This window comes from Panicum hallii, chromosome 2 (assembly GCF_002211085.1).
Source record: "Panicum hallii strain FIL2 chromosome 2, PHallii_v3.1, whole genome shotgun sequence".
Lineage (NCBI taxonomy): Eukaryota > Viridiplantae > Streptophyta > Magnoliopsida > Poales > Poaceae > Panicum > Panicum hallii.
The window spans coordinates 52,694,599-52,716,378 of NC_038043.1; the positions used below are offsets into that span (position 1 = coordinate 52,694,599).

The 21,780-nt window shown below is 55.3% G+C and overlaps 1 protein-coding gene across 1 annotated transcript; it reads right to left on the reverse strand.

The window, feature by feature from the left end:
- Window positions 1-2,150: 2,150 nt before the first annotated feature.
- On the reverse strand, window positions 2,151-8,631 carry LOC112883049 (mavicyanin). The gene is made up of 2 exons (XM_025948266.1): window positions 8,076-8,631; window positions 2,151-2,863 (listed from the first exon to the last, which is right to left on the reverse strand). The coding sequence occupies exons 1-2, from the start codon at window positions 8,251-8,253 to the stop codon at window positions 2,469-2,471; spliced, it is 573 nt and encodes a 190-aa protein (XP_025804051.1). The 5' UTR covers window positions 8,254-8,631; the 3' UTR covers window positions 2,151-2,468.
- Window positions 8,632-21,780: the final 13,149 nt, after the last annotated feature.

Below are 21,780 nucleotides of genomic sequence, written 5' to 3' on the forward strand. Positions count from 1 at the left end.
AGTAAACCATGATGGCGGCTAGAGCGTTCATCGGCTATGACAGCCGCCATGGCTCGCCATATTGGCGGCTCCGCTACTAACGCTTTATATATTTCATAATATAAGCGGTAGGGGGTACATCTCCAGAAGTCTTCTTTTTTTCAATAAACTGTCAATATTGGGAAAATATCAATATTGGAAAAATGGGAAAAGATAGTTTCCAATACCTTTCCTTCCCAATAATTATCGGGTTGTCCCAATATTTCATCCAACTTTCCTCAAATAAAGAGAGAATTTTGGCTCTCTCAGTATGTTAGTTGTACTGGGATGTGATTATTGGAGAACTGTAAAAATATCTTTCCTGATAACCTAAATATCCTAATAATAACACATACTATATTATTGGAAAATGTTTATTAAGGAACTGCCGGAGATGCTCTGACCCTCGTGATTGCTATAAAAAATCCCGTGCCTTCCTCCGCCACACAAGTACACGACCCGTCTTGACGGACTATCATTAAGTTCTCCCGTCATTGACTTGACCTTTCAATGAAGCAGGTATTGGTGGTACACCAACCCGGCCCATCCTGCTTCCGTGGCTTTTGAATCTTGATGGGCTGATGGCCTTCTCTGAGATGAAGTCATCGTTCTTCATGCAAGTTATCTTGCCGCCCTGGTCTAAGTGTGCCTGCTTGCGTTGCATATGGCATCTTCATGATCCACCTCGAGTCGATGGGGGTTCGAGATGGTGGCTACATTTATCCTTACCCAAGCTTCTTGACAGCACGTATATAGTTGTTCGCCAGTTGCTGAGATGAAGAAAGGGCCTGTTTGTGCAGGCTTCACCATTCTGTATGCTGTGAAATGAGGTATGTTCTAGCCTGCGTCGACAAGAACATACCTGCGTCGACGCAGGTATGTTCTAAGAACTAGCTCAGCTGCCGTCGTCGTAATCTCGATCCTAGTTCTTAGATCAATGCGGTATTGCGGACCCTGGCAGTTGAGCTGAACTGCCATTGTCTTGAGGGATCCCTTGTCTCGATCCTACCTATTAAGGTTCCACGCAGCACGCAGAAGCAGGTTCAGTAATCTCAAGTTATCTCTATTATATCGATGTTGATGGAGTGAAATGAGCTCTATAATCGGCTTCTACGTGACCGCGCCATGGATTGTTGGAGCTTTCGGTGAACCGACAAGCCAAACAGAGTAGTGCAGGAGGGCAGCAGCTAACAAAGTTGAATGGCGCCGAATGCCTGAACCTCACAGTTCAGACGCCTAGACTCAGAAAAACGGTGCTGTCCACGGCGCGCTGTTGAATCCGTGAGGTTTTCTGCAGCTTCCGCTGCCTTTCAGTTTGCATGCCTGACAGCGTGAGCATTCTGCCCTCTGCTGTTTCCACAACCGAAATGCTGCCGTTGGTGGCGAACTTCGGCTTGATCCGTCTGAAGTCGGGCCTCGTGAAATGCCTGCTGTTTTTGTTCTAGAGGCAGTTGCCAGCAGACATACACAGCAACAGCAACAACACATACGCAAGCCTGGAATCTGCAGGACTTGCTGGGCAGAAGCAGCATCATCAGGCCATCAGCAGTAGCTGGGCGCCGAAGTTGCACCACCACATGCGTATGCAGATCAGAAACCTTGAGAAGAATCTGTCCAAGAACAAGAAGCTCCAAACACTACCCGGCATCCTGCTATACATCAAGCAGCGCTTCTTATCAGTTACTACTACTGTGCATATACTACACGTCACCAGATCAGGGTATGGAGTGAAACTGCAGTCCGGACATAAACCGTTCGCACAACGGGGCCGCCCCAAGATCAAGTCAGGATTCAGGAGCACCACATCTTCCAGGTCAAGTAAGTACGGCGCTAGTGACATTGCCGTCCTTGTCCTGTGGACCAAGCCACCATATTCCCGGCAGCCTTTCTCTGAAAACATTTTGTTAATCATGCTGATGCGCTCAATAATCGTGTCCCCCGGCGATTATTCTACAGCTTTCAGGAATGCACATGTCGTTCCCCCCAAATCACATGCAATTATTCAGAACATGGCTGAAACCTGAAGTGCTCCCGTTACCTAATAAGACCATACCACAACACAGTGACAAGTAACAACGATGCCAATGAGGCAATGTGATGCTATCATGCTAACAATTTCTTGCTCGAGGAACTCTTATTACCGCGGAGGCAAACGACTCCTTGAAAAGGAGGACACGCTGACAGAAAAGGCCACTGCAGCAGAACAGACAGCGCTCAATCGATACCACTGCACTGAGATGGACGAAGAGCTCAAAACATGAGGAAATTAATTGACAACCGGCAGAAATCCCCAAGGCAGACCGGGATCCACAGAACCACAAGGGCAAAACAGTAAAACGAACGCAGGTCCAGGTGCTCCCCTGCTCATACGACAAGAGACACAGCATAGTTCACAATTCAATCCACAATGGCGCTGATCTCCTCCTAACCGACACTACGAAAGCCCCTGGTCACGCGAGCACGGCCGCGGCCAGGGAGAGCAGTGACGCGGCGACGGTGGCGGCGACGGAGCGGCCGGCGGGGAGGGCCTTGGGCGCGGCGTTGGGGTGCGGCGCCGGCCCGGCCGTGGCGCCGCCGGAGGGCTTGGAGCCGGCGGCGGCGGAGGGCTCGGGGGCGGGCGCCGCGGAAGGGGCAGCAGAGGAGGCGGCGATGTGGATGTCCACCTTCTGGCCGGCGGCGCAGTGGCCCGGGAAGCCGCAGAGGAAGTAGTGTGAGCCCGTGGTATTGAGGACGACGGAGTCGTTGCCCGTGGACCAGGTGGCGATCGGCTTGCTGGCGTTGCAGTTCTTGTAGTCCGCCTTGCTCACCGCCAGCACGTTGTGGAACTGCTTGTTGTACGTGAACACTGCAACCAAAAAGCGCCGCCACACAAGGTCAGGCTGGCAGGGAGTCGTCGATCATCAGACATGCCCAATTACAACAGCTAGCGGAAAAAAAAATCTCAGCAGAAAGAAATTACAAGAGAACATCATGCAAGATCATCAAGTTCATCTGCTGAAGGAGCTAGCGCAGCATTGATCAAAAGAGGATAGAAATTACGCGCGGGAGAGACCAATCTGACACATCAACATGTGTTTCGCATTATGAAACTTTGAAAAAGGATATCATGAGTTTAATTTGGTGGCCACATTACCAAACTATTCAGCTATGCTGTGGATGCACTTTCATCATGTTATTAGTATCCTAATGTCGAGGGGTCCTTATGCACATATAAAACGTCAACGTCCTCACGGGCAGCCTTTGGTTGCTGAGGACTGAGGAACATAATGCATGAATCATCCTACCAACCCACTCAAACTCAACCGCAACCAGCGGATCTTTTAATAAAAAGCAGCAGATCGAATTCCACACTCTCTGGCAGTCTGCGTCCATCCCGACAGGCCACAAGTTCACTCTCACCCACCTACAGCTCGAACTTGGTCAACAGGAGGTCTCATTAATCCCCCTAAACCTTTCGACCGTAAACAAGACGAAAACTCAGAGCAGCTGATGTCTAGCTTCCACAAGAGCAGGAGCTATAGGCTACAGCCATGTCAAAATCTCGATCACAATCCAGATTGACTTGCGGCCGGCATCATCTCCAGACTCCGGTGGAAGAGATGACAGGGCGGACCACCATGCTGACGACTTTACAGCTCAAGGGCCTACCCCCAATGCAATCAGCTGGCATCCACATTGCAAGCATGACACTGTGGAAGGTGCCCTATCAACCATCATGCATTATGCGCAGTGACAACTATAGATCCATTTCTGGATGGGGCATCCGCATTTCGAGCCCTGACCTCTCATTACACTACAGCTAAAGACGACACGCACGCCCTCATCCCTTTGGACCCACCAATGAGGGCTGGCCGCGCGCAGCTACCAACCAGCCAAGACGTCGCTCGATTGGACGAAGGAGAGGATCATCAACGAAACGAGCCATACGATACAATGAGAGCGCATGCGTCGGGTGGGTGCGTTGGCAACAGGGCCCGGCACCACTCGACAAGTAGCATGCAAAAGCCAAAAGGGAGTTCAGGCCGCAGATGTGGAGAGGAACACATCGCATGCATCATGGTACCGGACTACCGGAGCAGCTGGGGGGGGGGGGTGTCAAAAATTCCGTGCAGACGGGCTGCAAACTGCGGCCTGTGCAGCCCCGCTCTGGATTGAAGACGCGTGGCAGGCGCTGCAATCCGACGCTTGCGAAGATACGGTGCTGCGGCTCTGCGTGATTTGGCCGCCGCTCGGCTCCCGGCTCAACCACGCGCTCGGCTCCGACTCCCCATCGAGTCATGCCGTGCCGCTCGCTCGAAGCCGCAACTGTCGCGCTGCTCTCCACGCCGTCGGCCGTGGCCTCATCTGGTACTCCGTCCCCTCTCTCTGCAACTCTGCAAGGCGCCGATCCAGATCTGCATGACCTCTCCATGCCACCGATGCCTCCTGCTTCCTCTCCTGTGCCGTCGTGGTTGATCCATCGGCCCCTCAAGTCCTCAACTGCGTTGTGCTAGTGAAGTGGAGTCCGAACATTGCTTAATTGCTCTCCAATCCCATTCGTATTGTCCAATCAGATTGTGACGAGCTGAGAAGCAGTACCACAATGATAAAACTAAAACTGATGTTGATGACAGCAGCAAACATGCTGTCAAAACTCCGGGACTGATTTTCATTTGGTCTCGTGTGGCGGGCGCGGGCGTTTCCGGTGACAGCTTCCGACGAAACATTTGTTCTCGCGGCTTCCGGCGGCGTTGGATTGCGGTGAAATTGAATAGTCCAGCTCGCCTCATGTGATCTTGGCACTCCTTCCTCTTCCTAAGCCAGAGCCTTAGAGCTGGAGCACCTGGCACTTGAGCCGAGCGTGTGATGGAGCTTGGAGCCGGGCGGCCAAGTCCCGCAAAGGCAAAGCCGCAGCAGCGCCTTCTCGCCGCGAGCGTCGGATTGCAGCGCCTGCCACGCGTCGTCGATCCAGACGGGGCTGCACAGACCGCAGTTTGCAGCCCGTCTGCACGGATTTTTTTTCCCGGGGGTGATGGGTGGCGGTTGCTAGTGGAACCGAAGGGAATGCATAGCTCACCGAGTAAAATGCCGAATTGGAGCTCGGTGTGCAGAGATCTGAAGGTTGCACGGCTCATTTCTGGCAATCCTAACATGGGCTGCCGACCTGTGCCGTCTGATCAGAGAAGGTCAGAGAATGATTTCCTATCTCGATGTTGCAAGGCAGGCCTGCCATCTTATCTGAACTTCCCCCAACTTGGCTGTGGCGGAATTAAAGGATCAATGTGAGTGGTTGGAGGGACACGTGGCGGAGTGCCGTGAATATTCTGTCACGGGGGAACCGTGATAAATGGTCTGGTACCAGAAATTGAACCGCGTCCGCGGCGAATGGAAATCATTTTTACGCTCATCGTGTGTGCTACTCCTATACAGTCCGTGTTGGATGTATTTAGTTTTCTTCTCTTTTCTGTTCGCTGCGTGCTGCCTCAAAATTCAAAATGGGGGGCTTAATGGGCAGCACATTAAGTTAGATGGTTGGTGCAATGCACAATCTTACAAGAATCAGTATTCCAGTACCAAGATCCCAACTTTCTCCTCCTGGGATCCGGCACAGAAGAAGCGGTTCAATTTTTCTTTCTTTCTTTCTTTTCTTGAAAGGAAAAGTTTTCTTTCTTTGTTTCATGATGGGAAAAGCTTCTTCGAACAATCAGCAGCATGCGTGTATAACTGTCGTTTTTCCTAAAAGCAAGAAAAGCCTCCCTGATGAGAGGACCAAGCAACAGATGCCAGCACTACGGGTCGCCTAAGCGTGCCCAGCTAATTAATTCCGGTGGTGGCGTCACAGAATCACACCGCACTCATCCCAGCCTTTTCCATCCGCTTCAGGCGGGGAATTAAAAAATAACAAGGCAAAAAAAGCATGTTGACCTCTTGATCGTTCTGGAGCAGAGCAGAGCGGAGCTGCGCGCACGTTGTCACGTCCTTTAGCCAGCAAAGGCAGTGCTTGAGTGAGTGCGACTGTCTGTGACTGTGCAGTGACAATGTGACGCACCTGCCGCGAGCCTCTTGTCTCTGTTGGGTCTGCTCAGGTCAAGGCAAGTTGCAGGCCGAGACGAGATGGGGGCGGAAAAGCTGGCGGGGGCACGGCGGGGCGGAGGACGAGTGCGTCGGACCGGCGGCAGCGGAAGGGGAAAGTAATAAAAATCAGATGATGAGCAGTGAGCAGCGCGGCCACCGGCAGGTGCGCACGACCCCACCACGGCGAGGCTATAGCAGGCAGGCACTGCTGCGGAGGAGGGAGGGCCTGGGCCGCGTTGCCGTGGGTGCCCGACCGGCGTGAGCTCCATCTGGTGGCGGCAGCGGCGGAAGCAGCGCCGGCGCGTGCGCGCACCCCACCCGCCAAAAGCGCTGGGGCGGGCGCCATGGCGAGCGCGGCCGGGCCACCACCACCACCAGAACCAGGGCGTACGTGTCGCGTCTCCCTGGAGCTCGCTGCACCTCCCGTCCCGATCGTCTTCCGGAAACCCGCTGGGCTGCTGGCTACCGCTTCCCCTTTGCCACCGCCATCCATCCCCTTCCTGCCCCCACCACTAGGGCTGCAGCCACGAGGCGCGCGCGCCCAGGTCGATCCGCGCGACACTCTGTTCGCCAACGTTCCGTCCGTCACGTCGGCCGTCGCTTGACATTAACGCTATCTCCATCCCTGTTCCATGTATCCTTCTCTATATCCTTCGTTTACAGAATTCTCAACGTTCTCTAAATCTCGTTCTCTATACATTAAATCATATATTAGAAACATATTTTGTTCTAAATTTTTGTACGTATGTATTTATCATACTTCAAATGCTATGGACATATTTTATTTTTATTTAATTCAGTGTTTAAAACGTAAAGAAAAAATAGAGAAAAGAAGAGAGAATCTCTATATATAGAGGAAACCTGTAACGTTCTGGAGAACGCTACTGGAGCAATAGATAACGAAATCTTTTCTCTGAAACGAAATCTTTTCTCTGAAGAACTGTTTATAAGGCACCGTTGCAGACAGCCTTAACCCTCGGTACGATCGTCGACTGTTCACGGGCCATTAACTTGATGGAGGTACTCACATGCGATCGCGGGGATTTTGCAGGTACCGCCAGCCACTACTGCGGCCGTACGTACGAGCCAATAAAGCCAGGCGTCGCCCGGCGCCGCACGGCGGCACGGCGTTGTAAATGAGGCCTCGGCTCCAGTCACCAGTCAGCAGTCGCTCGCCGCTCGCCGCGCCGCGCGCTGTCGTCAATTGTCATGGCATGGCAAGCCGAGTTTCCGGGTGCTTTCACGGGTAGTGGCTAGGCAAAGTAAAGAGGGCGCCGGTAGATGCCAAGGTTCTATGGATAACGACGCGCCGGATCCCGGCGCCAGCCGCCTGCGCTCGGTGCCGCGCCACGCAAGGTGAGTGCGCCCGGCCTTTCTTTAGCAGCTGGCACTCACTGGGACGAGCGTCCACACGGCGAAGCGAATTTTGTTGGTCGGGATCGGGGTGTGGGGCCCGCTTCCAAATTCCTAGCAGGTAGGTTTTATTTTACTACTCGATTAGTCTCACTCCCCTCCATGGCCGCTAGCACGCTACTGGAAGCCTGAAACTGACAGGAGAGGGAACACACCCGTTCTGTTCTGGGGAGAGTATCCTGCTCCGACTCCGAGATGGGGCACCGTGGCTCGGAAGAGGATAGGGAGATTACGCTATGTTGAAGAGGGGATAGAGCTTCAAGTGTGCTAGAGCCATGCGGCCTGGCTTGGACCGTGCTAGCACAATTGCATAGCAGCACTCGGCACTACTCCGGGGTTGCGGTTCATGACCAGGAAATTTTTTTTCGCGAAGCTTACATGCGCGAAAAAAAAAGGGAACTCGTTTGGCATTTCAGCGACGCAAGCAACAAGGAGTGTGTTGTTGTTGCTTCGAAATTTCTCGGTTCTCCTCTAACGCGCCCTCGTAGAGATTCCGGAAGGGAAAGCAGAATCTAGCGAGAGAGAAACAGGGTGCTCGTGCGCCACTCGACCCATAGAGAGACAGGAGGGGAGGGGGGGTCGAGACGCACCGACGACGTCGTTGACATGGAACTTCTTGGAGTTGGCCCAGAGACGGTAGTCGGGGTTGCCCATGATGGTCCACCCGGCCTTGTCGCCCACCTCGTACACGGCCGCCGACGCCACGCCGGCCAACACCCCCAGCGCCAGCGCCGCCACGGCCACCCTCCTCGCCGCGCCACCACCCATGGCGCTAGCTGTTGCCGAGGCGCGCAGCGGCAAGGAAACGAGGCGCCGGCCGGAGAAAGCTAGCGGGCTGCAGCTCACTTCCTCACCCCTCGCCGCTGCTACTGCTCGGTGCTCGCTCTAGCAGTGGGAGAGCGCTGGCTGGCAGTGTGCGGGTACTGGCCGACTCACCAACCCGCCCGGTTAAATAAAGCCCCGCGGCTTTTCCATCCCGGCCGGCCCGCAGCAAAAGGTTCCCGGAAATGCCCCTGGCCCCAGCGTCTGGTGCGGCGAGGTTTACGTGCGCCGGGTGGTAATTTCCTCCCGCGCCGCGCTACTTGCCTGACCGGGGTCTGCGCCGAGTCGCCGGTACCGTGCCCCACCGCCGGCGTGCGCGGGTCGCTCGCTGTCCACGGCCCACGGCTCGCGACTACTGCTGTGGCAGCTGCTGCTCTGCCCGCTTCATATCCGAGCGGAGGACCAAGCGAACGAGTGGATCGGAAGCGGATGCCCAGATCTTGCCACCCCCTGTCGCCTGTCGGTGGTGGGGCACTGGAAGAAAGGAGTGCATGTGCGTAAGGTGTCAAGAGATTTTCTTTCCGTGGAAGATGTCAAAACAGCTTGACAGCACTTACGTGGGCCGTGGGACGAAGGGCACGCAGTTCGCGTGAGTCGCTGGTAGAAGTGTGTAGGTAGACGCTCTCCAGTCATTCAGCAGACTGTGGTGGACTCCACTACGCTCCCTAGAACAGATTCTTCTAGCTTGAGCCAGGAGCATCGTTTTGTTGGCAGGATGACTACGACAGGCGGCGCTAGTAGTGTCGATCCGATAGCTGATGGGAGACGTAGGGAGGCCGGACCGGACGGGCGCGTCCGATAAAAAGTTTCTTCGTGAACCGGCAAAGCTTCTCTGAGTTGCTGACGCTCGGCGTGATGGCACCATGAGCTCACGCACTCATGCCCCGCGGGACGCCGGGCGCGGCGCGGCCGATGCGCATCGTGGACGACGACGAGAGCGTTCGAAATTGGAGCGGCCTGTATCCTTCGGCCCGGCCCATAAAAAGTGTGGGAACAGTCCAGCCCAAGCCCGTGCCGCGCGACCCTTGGATCCTCGTCGTCCACCCGTCCACACATTCACAGCACTCTGACCTGGCCCAGGCATAAGTTTCGGTGACCAGCTAGGCTTGGCCCAGAACTGGACAGCCCACATATTGCCCAGATGGGATTTGGAGTTTTGCTCATCTTGATTTAAGTGTTCTACCTCAACAAGTACGGACGGAGTGCTAAACATTGCATGTCTTGCACCAAAGTTCTTATCACGTTGTTTTTCTGCAAGAGTTAGAAAGGACCGTAGCTAAATTAGGTGAAGATTGCAAGGTATTATCCAATCCCAGAGTTTTTACCTATCCAACCTTCTTGCAACTTGGATCGACCGCTCTTTTCACAGGTTGCTGTAACGAACATAAGAAGAGACGCAATCTGCGGATATAGATCGGTACTAGTCTATGGGGACTAATGTAGCTTTGCCCCGAAACGCATATAGCGCATTTCCTTATGCAGGGATAGAAGCTTTCTGAAGATAACGTGGAAGATTTATCAGCTGATCTGCAAGTGAGGATGTTTTCTCCATTTCTACCTGCAGCTGTACTGAGGTTCCCAATGATGTGTCGAGCTGTCCGTTGGAAAGCTTTTCAGTTAGATGCCGTGGGGGACTAGCATCTCGCACAATTTCTGAAAAGGTCACTGACGAGTACAGAAGAAAAAATCCGCCCAAAAGCAGAAGGACCAGGCACTTTTTATATATTCGCTGACCTCTTCCCATCCAGGGCATCTTGTTTGCTTCCTGTCACAAGCAAGATAATTGGCTGATTGCAGCATTTGACTAAAAGCCATTAGTATGTCATATTGAACTGAACTTCTGAATAAAATAAGTGCACTTGATGCTGGAACAAGAGCTTGCAGTATGCTTGAGTCTGTCTGTTACTTGATATATACACTAACCTAAGAAAATGAATCAGACTATGGTCGGGATCTTTTTTCCCAGGGACTGAAGAAAATTCTGATCTCATGCAGAATGTATGGTGAGTTACTGTTCCTCTGACATATGAACCCCAGCACGTCCTCATATAAAAAAAACAGCAATGCAGCTATGGTATGGATATTTTTAAATTATGGAAAAGGTTCCGGCCTTTGATCGGTATGGATGGTTCTGCGGGACATTTTTCTGAAGCAATTCCTTCGCTTTTTCATGGTTGGGTTTTCTGAGACTGTTCTGCGGGAAACTTTTGGGTGCAAGTTCGGAAATTGGTGCTGTGCTTCTCATTTCGTGACGCTCGTAAATGGCATCTGATCGCCGTCTTGTCGGGCCACTACAGTGCCAATAATTCTCACTTCCCGGTTCTCATCATCTGAATAAAATCTATCTGAATTGAACGCAGTCACTGACACTTGGGCCTCTGGAGCCTGGCCCGGGCTTAGGCTATCTCCAGCGATATCCTCTAAATCTCATCCCCTATTTCCATTCTCCATATCAACTTCATTCTCTATAACAATTTTTACTCCAACAACATCCTCTATCAACATCCTCTATACCCCACAATCTCAATTTTCTATCCTATCTTCCAACTACCCTTTCCCCAACCCCCAACCGCCGTGCCTCCCGCGCCCCTCCGCCCGCGCCTCCGCCTCCGCCCGCCGCCCTCCCCCCTCCGCCTCCGCCCTCCCGCCGCCCGCCCCTCCTCGGGCCCTCCTCCCCCCCTCCTCCTCCGCCCCGCCCCTCCTCCTCCGACCCCCCTCCTCCTGCCGCCCGCCCCTCCACGGCCCCTCCTCCGCCCCTCCGCCGCCCCTCCTCCTCCGCCCCCCTCCTCCTCCTCCGCCCGCTCCTCCGCTCCTCCGCTCCTCCGCCTCCCTCCTCCGCCTCCCGCCCCTCCTCGGCCCCTCCTCCCCCCTCCTCCTCCGACCCCCCCTCCTCCTCCGCCCGCCCATCCTCCTCCTCCGCCGCCCGCTCCTCCGCTCCTCCGCCCCCTCCTCCGCCTCCCTCCTCCTCCGCCTCCCGCCCCTCCTCGGCCCCTCCTCCCCCCCTCCTCCTCCGCCCCCCCTCCTCCTCCGCCCCGCCCCTCCTCCTCCGACCCCCCCTCCTCCTCCGCCCGCCCATCCTCCTCCGCCGCCGCCCGCTCCTCCGCGCCCCTCCTCTGCCCCTGCCGCGCGCCGTCCCGCCGCCCCGCCCCGCCCCGCCGGCCGCTCCTCCGCCCCTGCCGCGCGCCGTCCCGCGCGCCGTCCCTCCCGCGGCCGTCCGCCCGCCCGTCCGCCGCGGCCGCCGCCCGTCTGCCCTCCCGCCCGCCCGCCGCGCCTCCTCCCGCTGGCCGCCCGTCCGCCCGCGCCTCCGCCCGCCCGCCGCCCGCGCCTCCGCCTCCGCCCGCCCGCGCCTCCGCCTCCGCCCGCCGCCTCCGCCAGCCCGCGCCTCCGCCCCTCCGCCGCCCCTCCTCCGCCCCGCCGCCCCGCGCGCCCCTGCCCCGCGGCCGCTCCTCCGCACACCGCCGGCGCCCCTCCGCGCACCGCCTCGCGCCCCGCCTCCGCCCGCCGCCCCTGCCGCGACCCGCAGCGCCGCCCGCCGTCCGCGCCCCGCGCGCGGGACCCGCCTCGCTCGTCGTGATCTGCTCGGGATGGAGGACGGCGCTTGTGGCCGCCTCTGTGCGGGACGCACCGCTCGTCCCCCATTTTACCGGACGCTATGGAGGCTACCGCTGGAGAGTAACAGGAGCTACAGTATCCTGTAATTTGGAGAGCAGATCCTTTTGGAGCACACCGTTGTAGATAGCCTTACCTATCAGGTCTATTCGCAATCCTCATTGGAAATCTGAGCTTAATAAATGTTTGATATTTTCATCGTCATCATCCGAGCTGAAAAGGACGACCGGGTTCACCGGCTGTACCCGGTCGCGGCGAAAGACACCACCAGCCCACTGGCGCGCGCCGGGTCGTCGGCGGAGGGGTCGACACGTCTCGCGCCGACAGCGACACTCTGCGACAATTACGGACGACGCTGGTGCCTGGCCGCCCCCGCACGGGGCCCATCCTGCCACTGGGCCCGGGATTCTCAGGCTGGAATGGCAGCAGGACGTGGGCCCCGGCAGGTCCCGTCCTGTCCTCTTCAGTGGAGCAGTGACGACGACGGCGAGGGTGACTCTGATAGTTACGAGGCATATCCGTTCTACCAGCTCTAGCAGTAGCAGCGGCGTGTAGACTGGTCAGCTTTCTGCTGGGCTCTCGAGCTAGGATTGGCTGCGTAGACTGCGCGCTGGTAATAGCAACAGCAACGTCAAGCATGCAGTCGCTTCCGTGTCGGCACGATACGTCTCCGGCTAAGATCGATTTATCGAGGGTGCCTTTGTTTTCTTATCTCTAAATTTTAGATCCGTCACATCAAAAAAAATTTTGCTATTTAAAAGTATTAAATAAAATCTGTTTATAAATTTTTTTTCACAGATGGTTGCTAATTCGCGAGATAAATTTAATAAGCCTAATTAATCCATAATTTGCTACAGTGATACTACAGTAATCATCCGCTAATTATGGACTAATATATCTCATTAGATTCGTCTCGCGAATTAGCTCTAAGGTTCTGCAATTAGTTTTGTAATTAGACTTTATTTAATATTTTATTTAATACTTAAATGATAAGATTCTTTTTGATGTGACACCTCTAAACTTTAGACTAAAAAACGAACACATCCTTAATCAACGAGCGTTGATTAGACCGTTGCTTAGCGACTTCAAGAGCGGGGAAGCGACATGGCAGGGCATTGGGATTGGACTATTGGAGCCTCGGAGACAAATCAGCAAGCAAGGTCACCGGCAAGTCAAGAAGCCGAGGCACTGCGTGGGAGGCAAGGAAACAACAGCGCTCAGCTGCTCAAAAGGACGGAAGAGCTTCCGCCCAGACGAGCTTCTCCAGAAGGTTTCTCTCGTCGTGAAGACTCAAGAGAGCGGCTCTAGAAAATTAAACGAGAAATGAAACGATGCAAGTTAACATCACACCAGCAGAAAGAGGATTGTGACACCGGAGGGGAAGCAAAAAGAGAAGAAGGCACCTACGTAGTCCTTCAGCCGATCCTATTCCAAGCAAACGAGATCTAACATCGGGCGCCAGCAGGAATCAGATTGCCAGGACCAGGAACTCAGGGACTCGAAAAGCGAAATAAGAAGACGATCGGAACGGAACGATCATCTTGTCGCGGAAAAAGCAGCCTGGAGAAGGGACCGAGAGAATGGCTGCAGGCGAGCGCGTCCTCGGCTGTCGATAGCTCGCCGGCGGGTGGCGGCCGCCGGCCCCGTCGTCGTGTCGCCTCCCGCGAGCTATGGCTGTCGAATCGAAGCAACGCGCCGGCCGGCGAGAGCTGCACGAGCACGATCGGAGTGGCCTTTGAGGGAGTCAGGGAGGCGGCCAGCGCGCCTAGCGCCTTTATATAGTACGCCGCTCTAGTTGACCGTGACCTGGTGTCCCCTTCCTGCCACTGCGCGCCATGCTTGACGTCGTCACGGTTACTGTTTGCGTTTTAAGAAAGGCATGGCTTGCGCCCACCAGCATGGCCCGTGGATACCCTGTCGAGTCAGATATGGGCCCGGCAATGAATTTTGAGCATTTATCAAGTGCAGACTGTCAAGAAACAAAGTGAAAATCTGGTACAGTATGAAATTTCGTTTAGAGTGGAGGGTGGAAAATTAAAGAAAGTCAAGTGGGCGCGTGGGGGAAAGTTGGACTAGTCTGTAGCGACTGGTACGTGCAGTGACCACCTAGTCACGTACAGTACCTGCTAGTCTAGCACTAGCAACGCACAGAAGATCCGTGGGAGCCCTGCCCCGCCAGGCCGCCTCACCACACCTGTGACCTGTTCCCTGGTCCGCCACCCCCACAAGCCGTCCGACGCACGCGCGGTCCCAGAGAAGCACCACAGGCCAGAAAGAAACAGGCGTCTCATCAACCCTGGCGGGCCACGGTGAGGCGATCGGGCCACGGCCCACGGGATCCCAATAAAGGCGCGCGGCGGGGCCCGTGACACCGCCGCGAGATAAGATCGCGGGCTCCCCGCTGTGCTGCGGTGGGGAAACGAAATGGGTCCGCCGGCGGCCGCCACTCGATCCTCCACGTCGGACGTGCTCCCCCCATTGGACGCCGCGGATCGGGTGGTCTCCGTCGGTCGGGGGTCGGAGAAAGGATCGCGCTGCTCTGGCTTCCGGCTGCGATCCTTTTGTTTCCTGGTCGTCGTCAGCACTCATCGCTCGATGAAACGTGACTAGAATTTGGATCCCTGTCGTGTCTTTTCTTTTTTTTTATCTCGAAACACGTGTAGTGCTAGAAGCTAGACCACGCGTTGTCACTCCCCGTGCACCGCACGTTTCAGCGCTGGGGTCACCGTGCGAACGTGGGAAATGGCCGCTTCGGTCGACAAATGCGTGCCGCCGCCAAACAGATACGAGAGATCTCACAGCTTTGTCCTCCTTACAGTGCAGTGAGAGCGTACTTTTCAGATACGCGCGCGCAGGAAAAAAATAATTAACGAAGGCGAAAACGTAGCGACAGGACAAGGACACACGCGGTTGTACCCAATCGTACTGCTGGGTCTGTCGTTTCTGCGGCGGTGAGCGGTGAGATCCCGTCGCGAAAACACTCTCATTCCGGGAACAGCTGGCGTCGCGAAGCGCGATACTACATCGTGTGGCGCGCTGGTTTGCGACGTGCGGTGGCGTGTTTGCTCGCGAACCCGACCTGTGATGCTGTGACCAAGATACGACTCCGTGACGGTCGGCAAGGCGGCAAGATTAGGCGGCTTCCGAGTGCTCCCATGCGCGCCCATTCTGAAGAAAGACAAGTCGTTTGTATCCTCCACGGCACATGCGCTTACGACGGGGCTACTCCTAGTCGCAGGTGCAATAGAAGCCGAACTCTCACAGAAGCTCCACCGCCGTGGGCCGGCCGTGCTTCCCTACCTCCTCTGCGGCCCATCGGTCCTGGCGTTGCCTCCACCGCCGCCAACACTAATCCAGTACACTTCCTTGCTCCAGCTTTCTTGTTACCCCGCCGCTGACCACCGCTTGTTAGGGATCTAGCCCTGGCCGGCCGGCGGCACTCCTGTGCCGATTTGACTCCACTGTCGGCCGAACCACCACCGCTGCCTCCAACCTCCCGTCTGTAGCCGCCGCGGCTATGAAAGCCACCCCACCCGCCCACCCTCGGAAGCCCGAAAACCTAAAGAGTGTCGTCTCAATCACCACCCGGCCGCCCGGCGACGAGTTACCGCCGGCCGCTCTACCTCCTCCCCCACTCCCCTTCCCTGCCTCGACGTTGACGGCGGGTTGTGGGCTGTAATCGGACCCTATGCCACTCGTTGACTCGTATCCGCGCGCGACACGGAGTATTGGTCGTTATGAGCGAGGAGGGTGTTATATATTGCGCTACGCGTCGCATTCATACCCGCGAGAAACTCGAGAAATATCCCAACCTCACTGAACTGCATGCCGCCGCTCGTCCACATGCTAATTGGTATCTGCCCGTACCGGAGAACTCCACGTCCACGAACAACCGTGACTCGTGCGGACAGCCGAGCCACCTACGAAGCTAGGCCCGCAGGTTGACGAGGGCTCACCGCAAACCACCGAGCCTGTGTGGCTCTACCTACGGCGGGCCCGCCGGGTGTCGGGTTTCAGCATCCCGCTGTGGGTGGGTCCCGCCCTTCTCCCAGGATCTTGTGCGAAGCGGGGTATTTGTAGCTTTTGCTGTGTGGCGTTGTTTAACCGCAGATTGGATTCGCGAACCGAGAGGAGCAGGAAGAGACGGGCGTTCGGCGACAAAGGTAGTTCTGTTACGACAAAAGCTACAGTTCTGACATGGCAATAATTGGCAGCGATCGCACTCCACAGCAAAGACACCCGCCAGCAAGTGCTGAAAGGAAAAGGAGTAATCTCTAGGCCTGTGTAGGCACTAGAAAGGTGAGTCTAGTGTGGGCAGGCCGCCAATTTGGATGCCAACCAAACCGACAGCACGAGATTGGCCTGACGCTGACGTGGCAGCACCATTTACCCAGGTGGAAGAAAGTTCGGGCTAAGCACGAATGATTGCGCGCCGCGACGCGAGTGGGTCCCTCCCCTGATCGGGAAAGAGAGTGAGAAGCAGAACCAGACGGACCTCGACGATTGCCTAGAGCTTAGAGGGGGTGTGCATATATAGTGCTCAGACTAGCTAGCGGGCGCTGCCCATGCCTCAATCATCGCGTGCTTGCCAGAGAGAACAACCTCGCTTGCACAGTGGCATCTTGCATGGAGGAGGAAGAAGAACTGAAAAGCCTTCGCGCCAACTTCCTTTACTTGGTCTTGCAGCCTACTCCCTCGTCTGATCTGCCGTCAGTCGCGCCGTCGCCGGCGTCGGCGTGGCCCTCGCCGTCGATTATATTCGTTGTCCGATTCAGGAAGTCCGTCTCGGTTGAGCTGTTTGGGGGTTCATTGTGCTCCGCCTTGGCGCGCCACATTGTTCTGTGTCTCCTCGCTAATCTGCTGCCACGGTCTGGATCGAGGACATGGAGCTGGCCGTCGCCATGGCTGACAGCTAGTGCCCCTTCAGCATCGCAGCTGACCACGCTTTACTTATTTCAGGTGAACCACATGCACCATACACCTCACACCTCCATGATTACCACATCTTCATTTCCTCCGTGGACCTGAACCATGACCGTTCATTCGTTTTTACTGCATTTTGGGCCGGCTGGCAGCCAGTGAGGTAGGTCAGGCGAGCGCATTCAATCCCGTCGCGGGCCCGTACAGCACAGGCACGGGCACGTGCCTGCCACGCGCCGCTGCGAATATTCTGCGCACGCAACGCCCAGCCAGCAGCATGAGCTTAGTACCACTGCATCTCTGCAAATTTACCTCTACGGGCAAAAGCAACAGTAACAGGAGCAGGGTTTACTAGTTCCGGGTGCGGCCGTGCAGCGATGGATAGTCGATATATCCGAACGAATCCGATCCACTTCCATATTTAGGCCCGCGGGGCACCGGGGCGGACGGGCCGGCGGGCCCCAGTGTCGCTGGCGCGAGAACTGTAGCTGCTGCACCTTATCTGCCGGCCAGGGCCCATTGGTCAGACCGACCAGACCCCCGATGTGGGATCCGATGCGCATGTGAGAAAATAAAATAATCTATCGCTGCGTGTGGGGCCGGCCCATCTGGACGCACGCGCTGGGCGTGCTCAGGTGCTTCAGGCGCCATGGGCGACCTGCCCGGAGCGAGCCCCCACACGCTGACGGTGTCTTTGCTGGTTGCACGACAGGCGTGCTTCCGTTGTTGTTTTCGGCTTCGGTCATCCCTGCGTCCTATGCAATTGTGCATTTGAATTTTTTTAAGAAAAAGTACTGGATCTTAACTACCTGCTTAATTAAATAGTTATTGGATCTTAACTACCTGCTTAATTAAATGGTCAGATTTAATTTGTATACCAAACTAGTTGTATGTGGCAAATAAATAAGGATATGAGAGATTTTCACGCTACCACTAATTTATCTAGAAAAATTTAAAATTGTATTTTCTTAGTACGGAGGGAGTAGTCCGGCTACACACAAAACTTGTGCGGCTGAGTGCCAACAAACAACCTTGCTCCTGCTCACGCAACGTCGTGATCGGCCCCGATCAGCGATCATCCACCGGCCAGAACACGGGAGCATGCGAGGAAGCAAAGAGGAGAGGCTTCCGGTTTCAGCGGCAATTGGACGGCCAGCTCGCTCGGTCGACAGGAGCCACATCAAAAGGCAGGTGGGTTATTATTATTACCTGCCTCCCCACTGTCAGGTGTCAAGGCACCACCGCTGGCTAATTATCCCAGGAAAGAAAACGACTACTGGTTTCACACGCGGCGAGTGAGCAGCCGCGGCACACCCGTATCGCCAGGTCGATGATGATTACCACGTGCACGTCAACGTTACACACAGAATCCCCCTATGCATGCGCACCTAAGGTAATTAGCAAAGAAGATGCAAAGAGGCACTGGCATCTATCTGAATCGACTGCGATTGTGCTCGTGCATCAGTCATAACGATAGGGACCCGGCGCGGACAGATTTTTGTGGGCACTGGGTCGCGATTTCACCGGAAAGCGCTGCTAAACCGGCGCTCGATGATGTTTCCCCAATGATGCGGCCCGGGAAAGGATGCCGATTGATGCCCGTTTCCGCGGCTGGTCAGTTGAGGCACAGCCACCTGACCATTGACGGCGTTGCTCCGGCGCGTTATGACCACCGTCTACCGAGCCGAGCTGGAGAGGTAGTTGAGAGGAGAGGACCAGCGGCGGCGGCGTGCAGAAGATCCGAGCTACCCCTGCCCCGCGACACCTCTGCTCATGGGCCCAACCAAACTGGGATGACGTACCTGACCGGCTGCACGCCAGTGAAAAGACCTGCCAGGCCAGGGTTCCAGTTCTAGTGCTCCAGCACGAGCCGCGTCCGCCTACTGTACCGCCGCATACTTTTCAACCTCGAACAGGAAATGGCACGGTAGATTTCCCCGCAAAACATGCCAGGAGACGCGATCCGATGGACCCAATCCTGGGGAGCCGGCTGCAACGGCAACGTGGTTTCCGGTTGCGACCGCGAGGATCAGGCAGGGAGAACAACGCGGGAGATGGGCGCACAAGTCAGAGACGGCACACGGGTCCATCTTGGACCTCACCTCACCAATGCTAGGAGGACCAGGAGAAGAGCAAGGGAGGTTTGGTTTCTCCTCGTAGGAGCGGCCGAACCCAGCGTCGTGCCGTCATCGGGGAACGAGGAGTTCGTTCCTGCTCACTTTCACAGAGAGGTCGAGCTGGAATACTCAACAAACTTACTGTATTTTCTTACCAGCAAAGCAAAATGCGGCCCAAGCAGCATAGGCTTGTGAATCTTCTCATCCGCCATAAAGTCTTGCACAGGGCTCCGTTTGGTTCTGAAGGATTAAAATTTAATCTCATCACATCATAGGAAATTTTATTAAAATAAAATCTGTTTATAAAATTTTTTCCACAAACGTGTGCTAATCCGCAAGATGAATTTAATGATCCTAATTATTTTATAATTTGCTACCGTTATTATACAGTAATCAATCGCTAATTATAGATTAATATATATCATTAGATTTGTCTTGCGAATTATTCTAGAGATTCTACAAATAATTTCATAATTAAATTTCATTTAATAATACTAAAATCTGTTTACGAAATATTTTCCACTGTGCTAATTCGCGAGACGAATTTAATAATCCTAATTAATTTATAATTTGCTACCGTTATTCTATAGTAATCAACCGCTAATTTCCTAATTAATTTATAATTTGCTACCTTATTCTACCATAATCAACCGCTAATTATAAACTAATATACATTATTAGATTTGTGTGCCGAATTATTCTTAGAGATTCTACCATTAATTTTATAATTAAACTTTATTTAATGATACTAAATAATAATATTTTTTTTCATACGATAGAGCTAAATTTAGCCGTTGGGAACCGTTCCGGTCCTACTCTACCTTCGAACTTGAGCTCAGCTAGCCACTTTGTTGACGCGGACGCGGCCCACCAGCCCACCACCAAACCTTATCGCGACAGGCCTGCCGGGCCCACCCGTCCTCTCGCCGCCGTGAACGGATCAAAAGAAAAGCCGACGTGTCTGGCTGGCTGCCTGGCGCTACGAGCCTGGCGATGCCTGGTCCCATGCCTCAGAGGTGCGCGCTCCGCCAACCCTCCGGGGATCCTGTGCCAAATGTGGATTGAATTTCCCAGTGTAGACTTGAAAAAAATATATCAAAGCTAAGCTTTTACACGGTGTTTTCACATTATCGCGCTTTTATTTTTCCTTTATATCACTGATGAATTGCACTTTTGTCGACATTTGATGTCATAAAGATATGTTTTTGACGACCAAAGCGGCCACAGGATATGATGGGAGCCAGATGCCCACATCAAAAGGCACTGGTAGCCAGACGTCGACGTGCCGTCACCAATTACCGATTAGTTTTTTTTTGTATGCGCTGAATGATGAGTGCGGGCCCTCCCTGACTGGGAAAGAGAGAAAAGGACAACGCTGCCCCGGGACTTGAAGGCGTAGCATCATCCAGAGGATACACACACACTGGCGAAATAGTGGGCATGACATCATTGCAGTTGCAGTGTGCTTCGCTTTGCTCTCGCGCGCTCGCGTGGAAGAGAACGCAGCCATCATCAACCAAAGCCTCTCTGCGTTCCAGCTCCTCTCCTCATCACCGCCATGGATCGTCGCCCGTCCTCCATTGCGGCGGCCGGTGGCGAGTGGCGACCTCCATTGCTGGCTGCTCCTCCAGTACGTCCTCCGTCCGGTGGATGTGGACTCCGTGGATTCGCCGGGCGATGGGAGTTTGTGCCGACCGCACTACTGTTCCTTGGCTTTTTTTGGTCTCCTTTTTCCAAAATGTTCATGCGAATCGTGCGATCTATATATCTGGGGTCAAGTAGTGTGTTCTTCCTGCCATGGTTTTTCTTGCTTCGTTTCTGTTTTCTCCATCTCCTCCCAGTGACACACTGTCCGAAGAACACAACACCTTCAGACCAAGTTCGGCTCAGGGGAAGTTACGCTACAGCAGGCAGCTTGTGGTAGGACCCTAGGGGAACCATGGCAAGATTCATGAATTCCTCTGTCTTTTCTCTTTCCTCGCTCTACTGATTTTTCCTGCCTCGTTTTTTTAACTACTCTGGGGAGGCAGCAGGCGCCGGCGGGCAGGCAAGTCACAGGGGCATTGAACTCCATCACGGGCCCGTACAGCCGGGGCAGAGACAGCCAGACAGGCAGCCGTGGCCTGTGAATATTCTGCGCGTCTGGATGATGATTGCAGAGGCAGCTGCAGCCCTGCAAGCTTGCCCGGTTACCCCTACTGGTAAAGAGACGTACAGTGCCCGGAGCAGCGGCCAGCTGAGTTGGGGAGGGGAGGCTTGAGCACGCTCGGCTTCGGCTCCACTCCGCGGCCCCTCCGCCTGCCGGTGCCGCCGGGACCGAGCTGCAGGTCGAAGAGGCAACAGTGAGAGAGCCTGACGGCCTGACTGACTGACTCGGGGCCTCTCAGAGGCTGGTGGTCTCCACCGGCCGCCGCGCCAATCCTGCCAGTGCACGACGGGCCCGCCGTCGCGGGATCCGATGCGTGGGAGGCGGTGCCTGTCCGGTCGACCGGTGCCCGTGGTCCGTGGATGCAGCGGGGGTCCCGCCCCGCTCGGCCGGTTCATGAGTGCATCGCCGGGGGCGGTGGTCACCGGTTTCTGTTTCCGGCGAGAATTGGGGCCGGGCTCGCCTGGACCCGGGCCCCGTCTCAATCAAGCCATGGATCGATGGAGGAGTTGCTGGAAAGAAATGCTGTTCTGAGTTGGTGGTTTCGGGGCCCTCCTCTCCTCGCGCATCTTCTCGCGACCGAACTGAACCAGAGTCCAGAGAGCGCGAAGCTCCGGGCCGACGCCACCGGACTCCCGTGGAACAACAGATGGGGGTGCCCGGGTGGGCGTGGATCAGGTG

Bases quoted from the DNA above. Each gene is read 5' to 3' on its own strand.
- LOC112883049 (XM_025948266.1), bottom strand. From the start codon at position 8,253: ATGGGTGGTGGCGCGGCGAGGAGGGTGGCCGTGGCGGCGCTGGCGCTG. The intron at 2,864-8,075 runs GTGCGTCTCGAC...TTTTGGTTGCAG, and splicing joins CCATGTCAACGACGTCGTCG to TGTTCACGTACAACAAGCAG.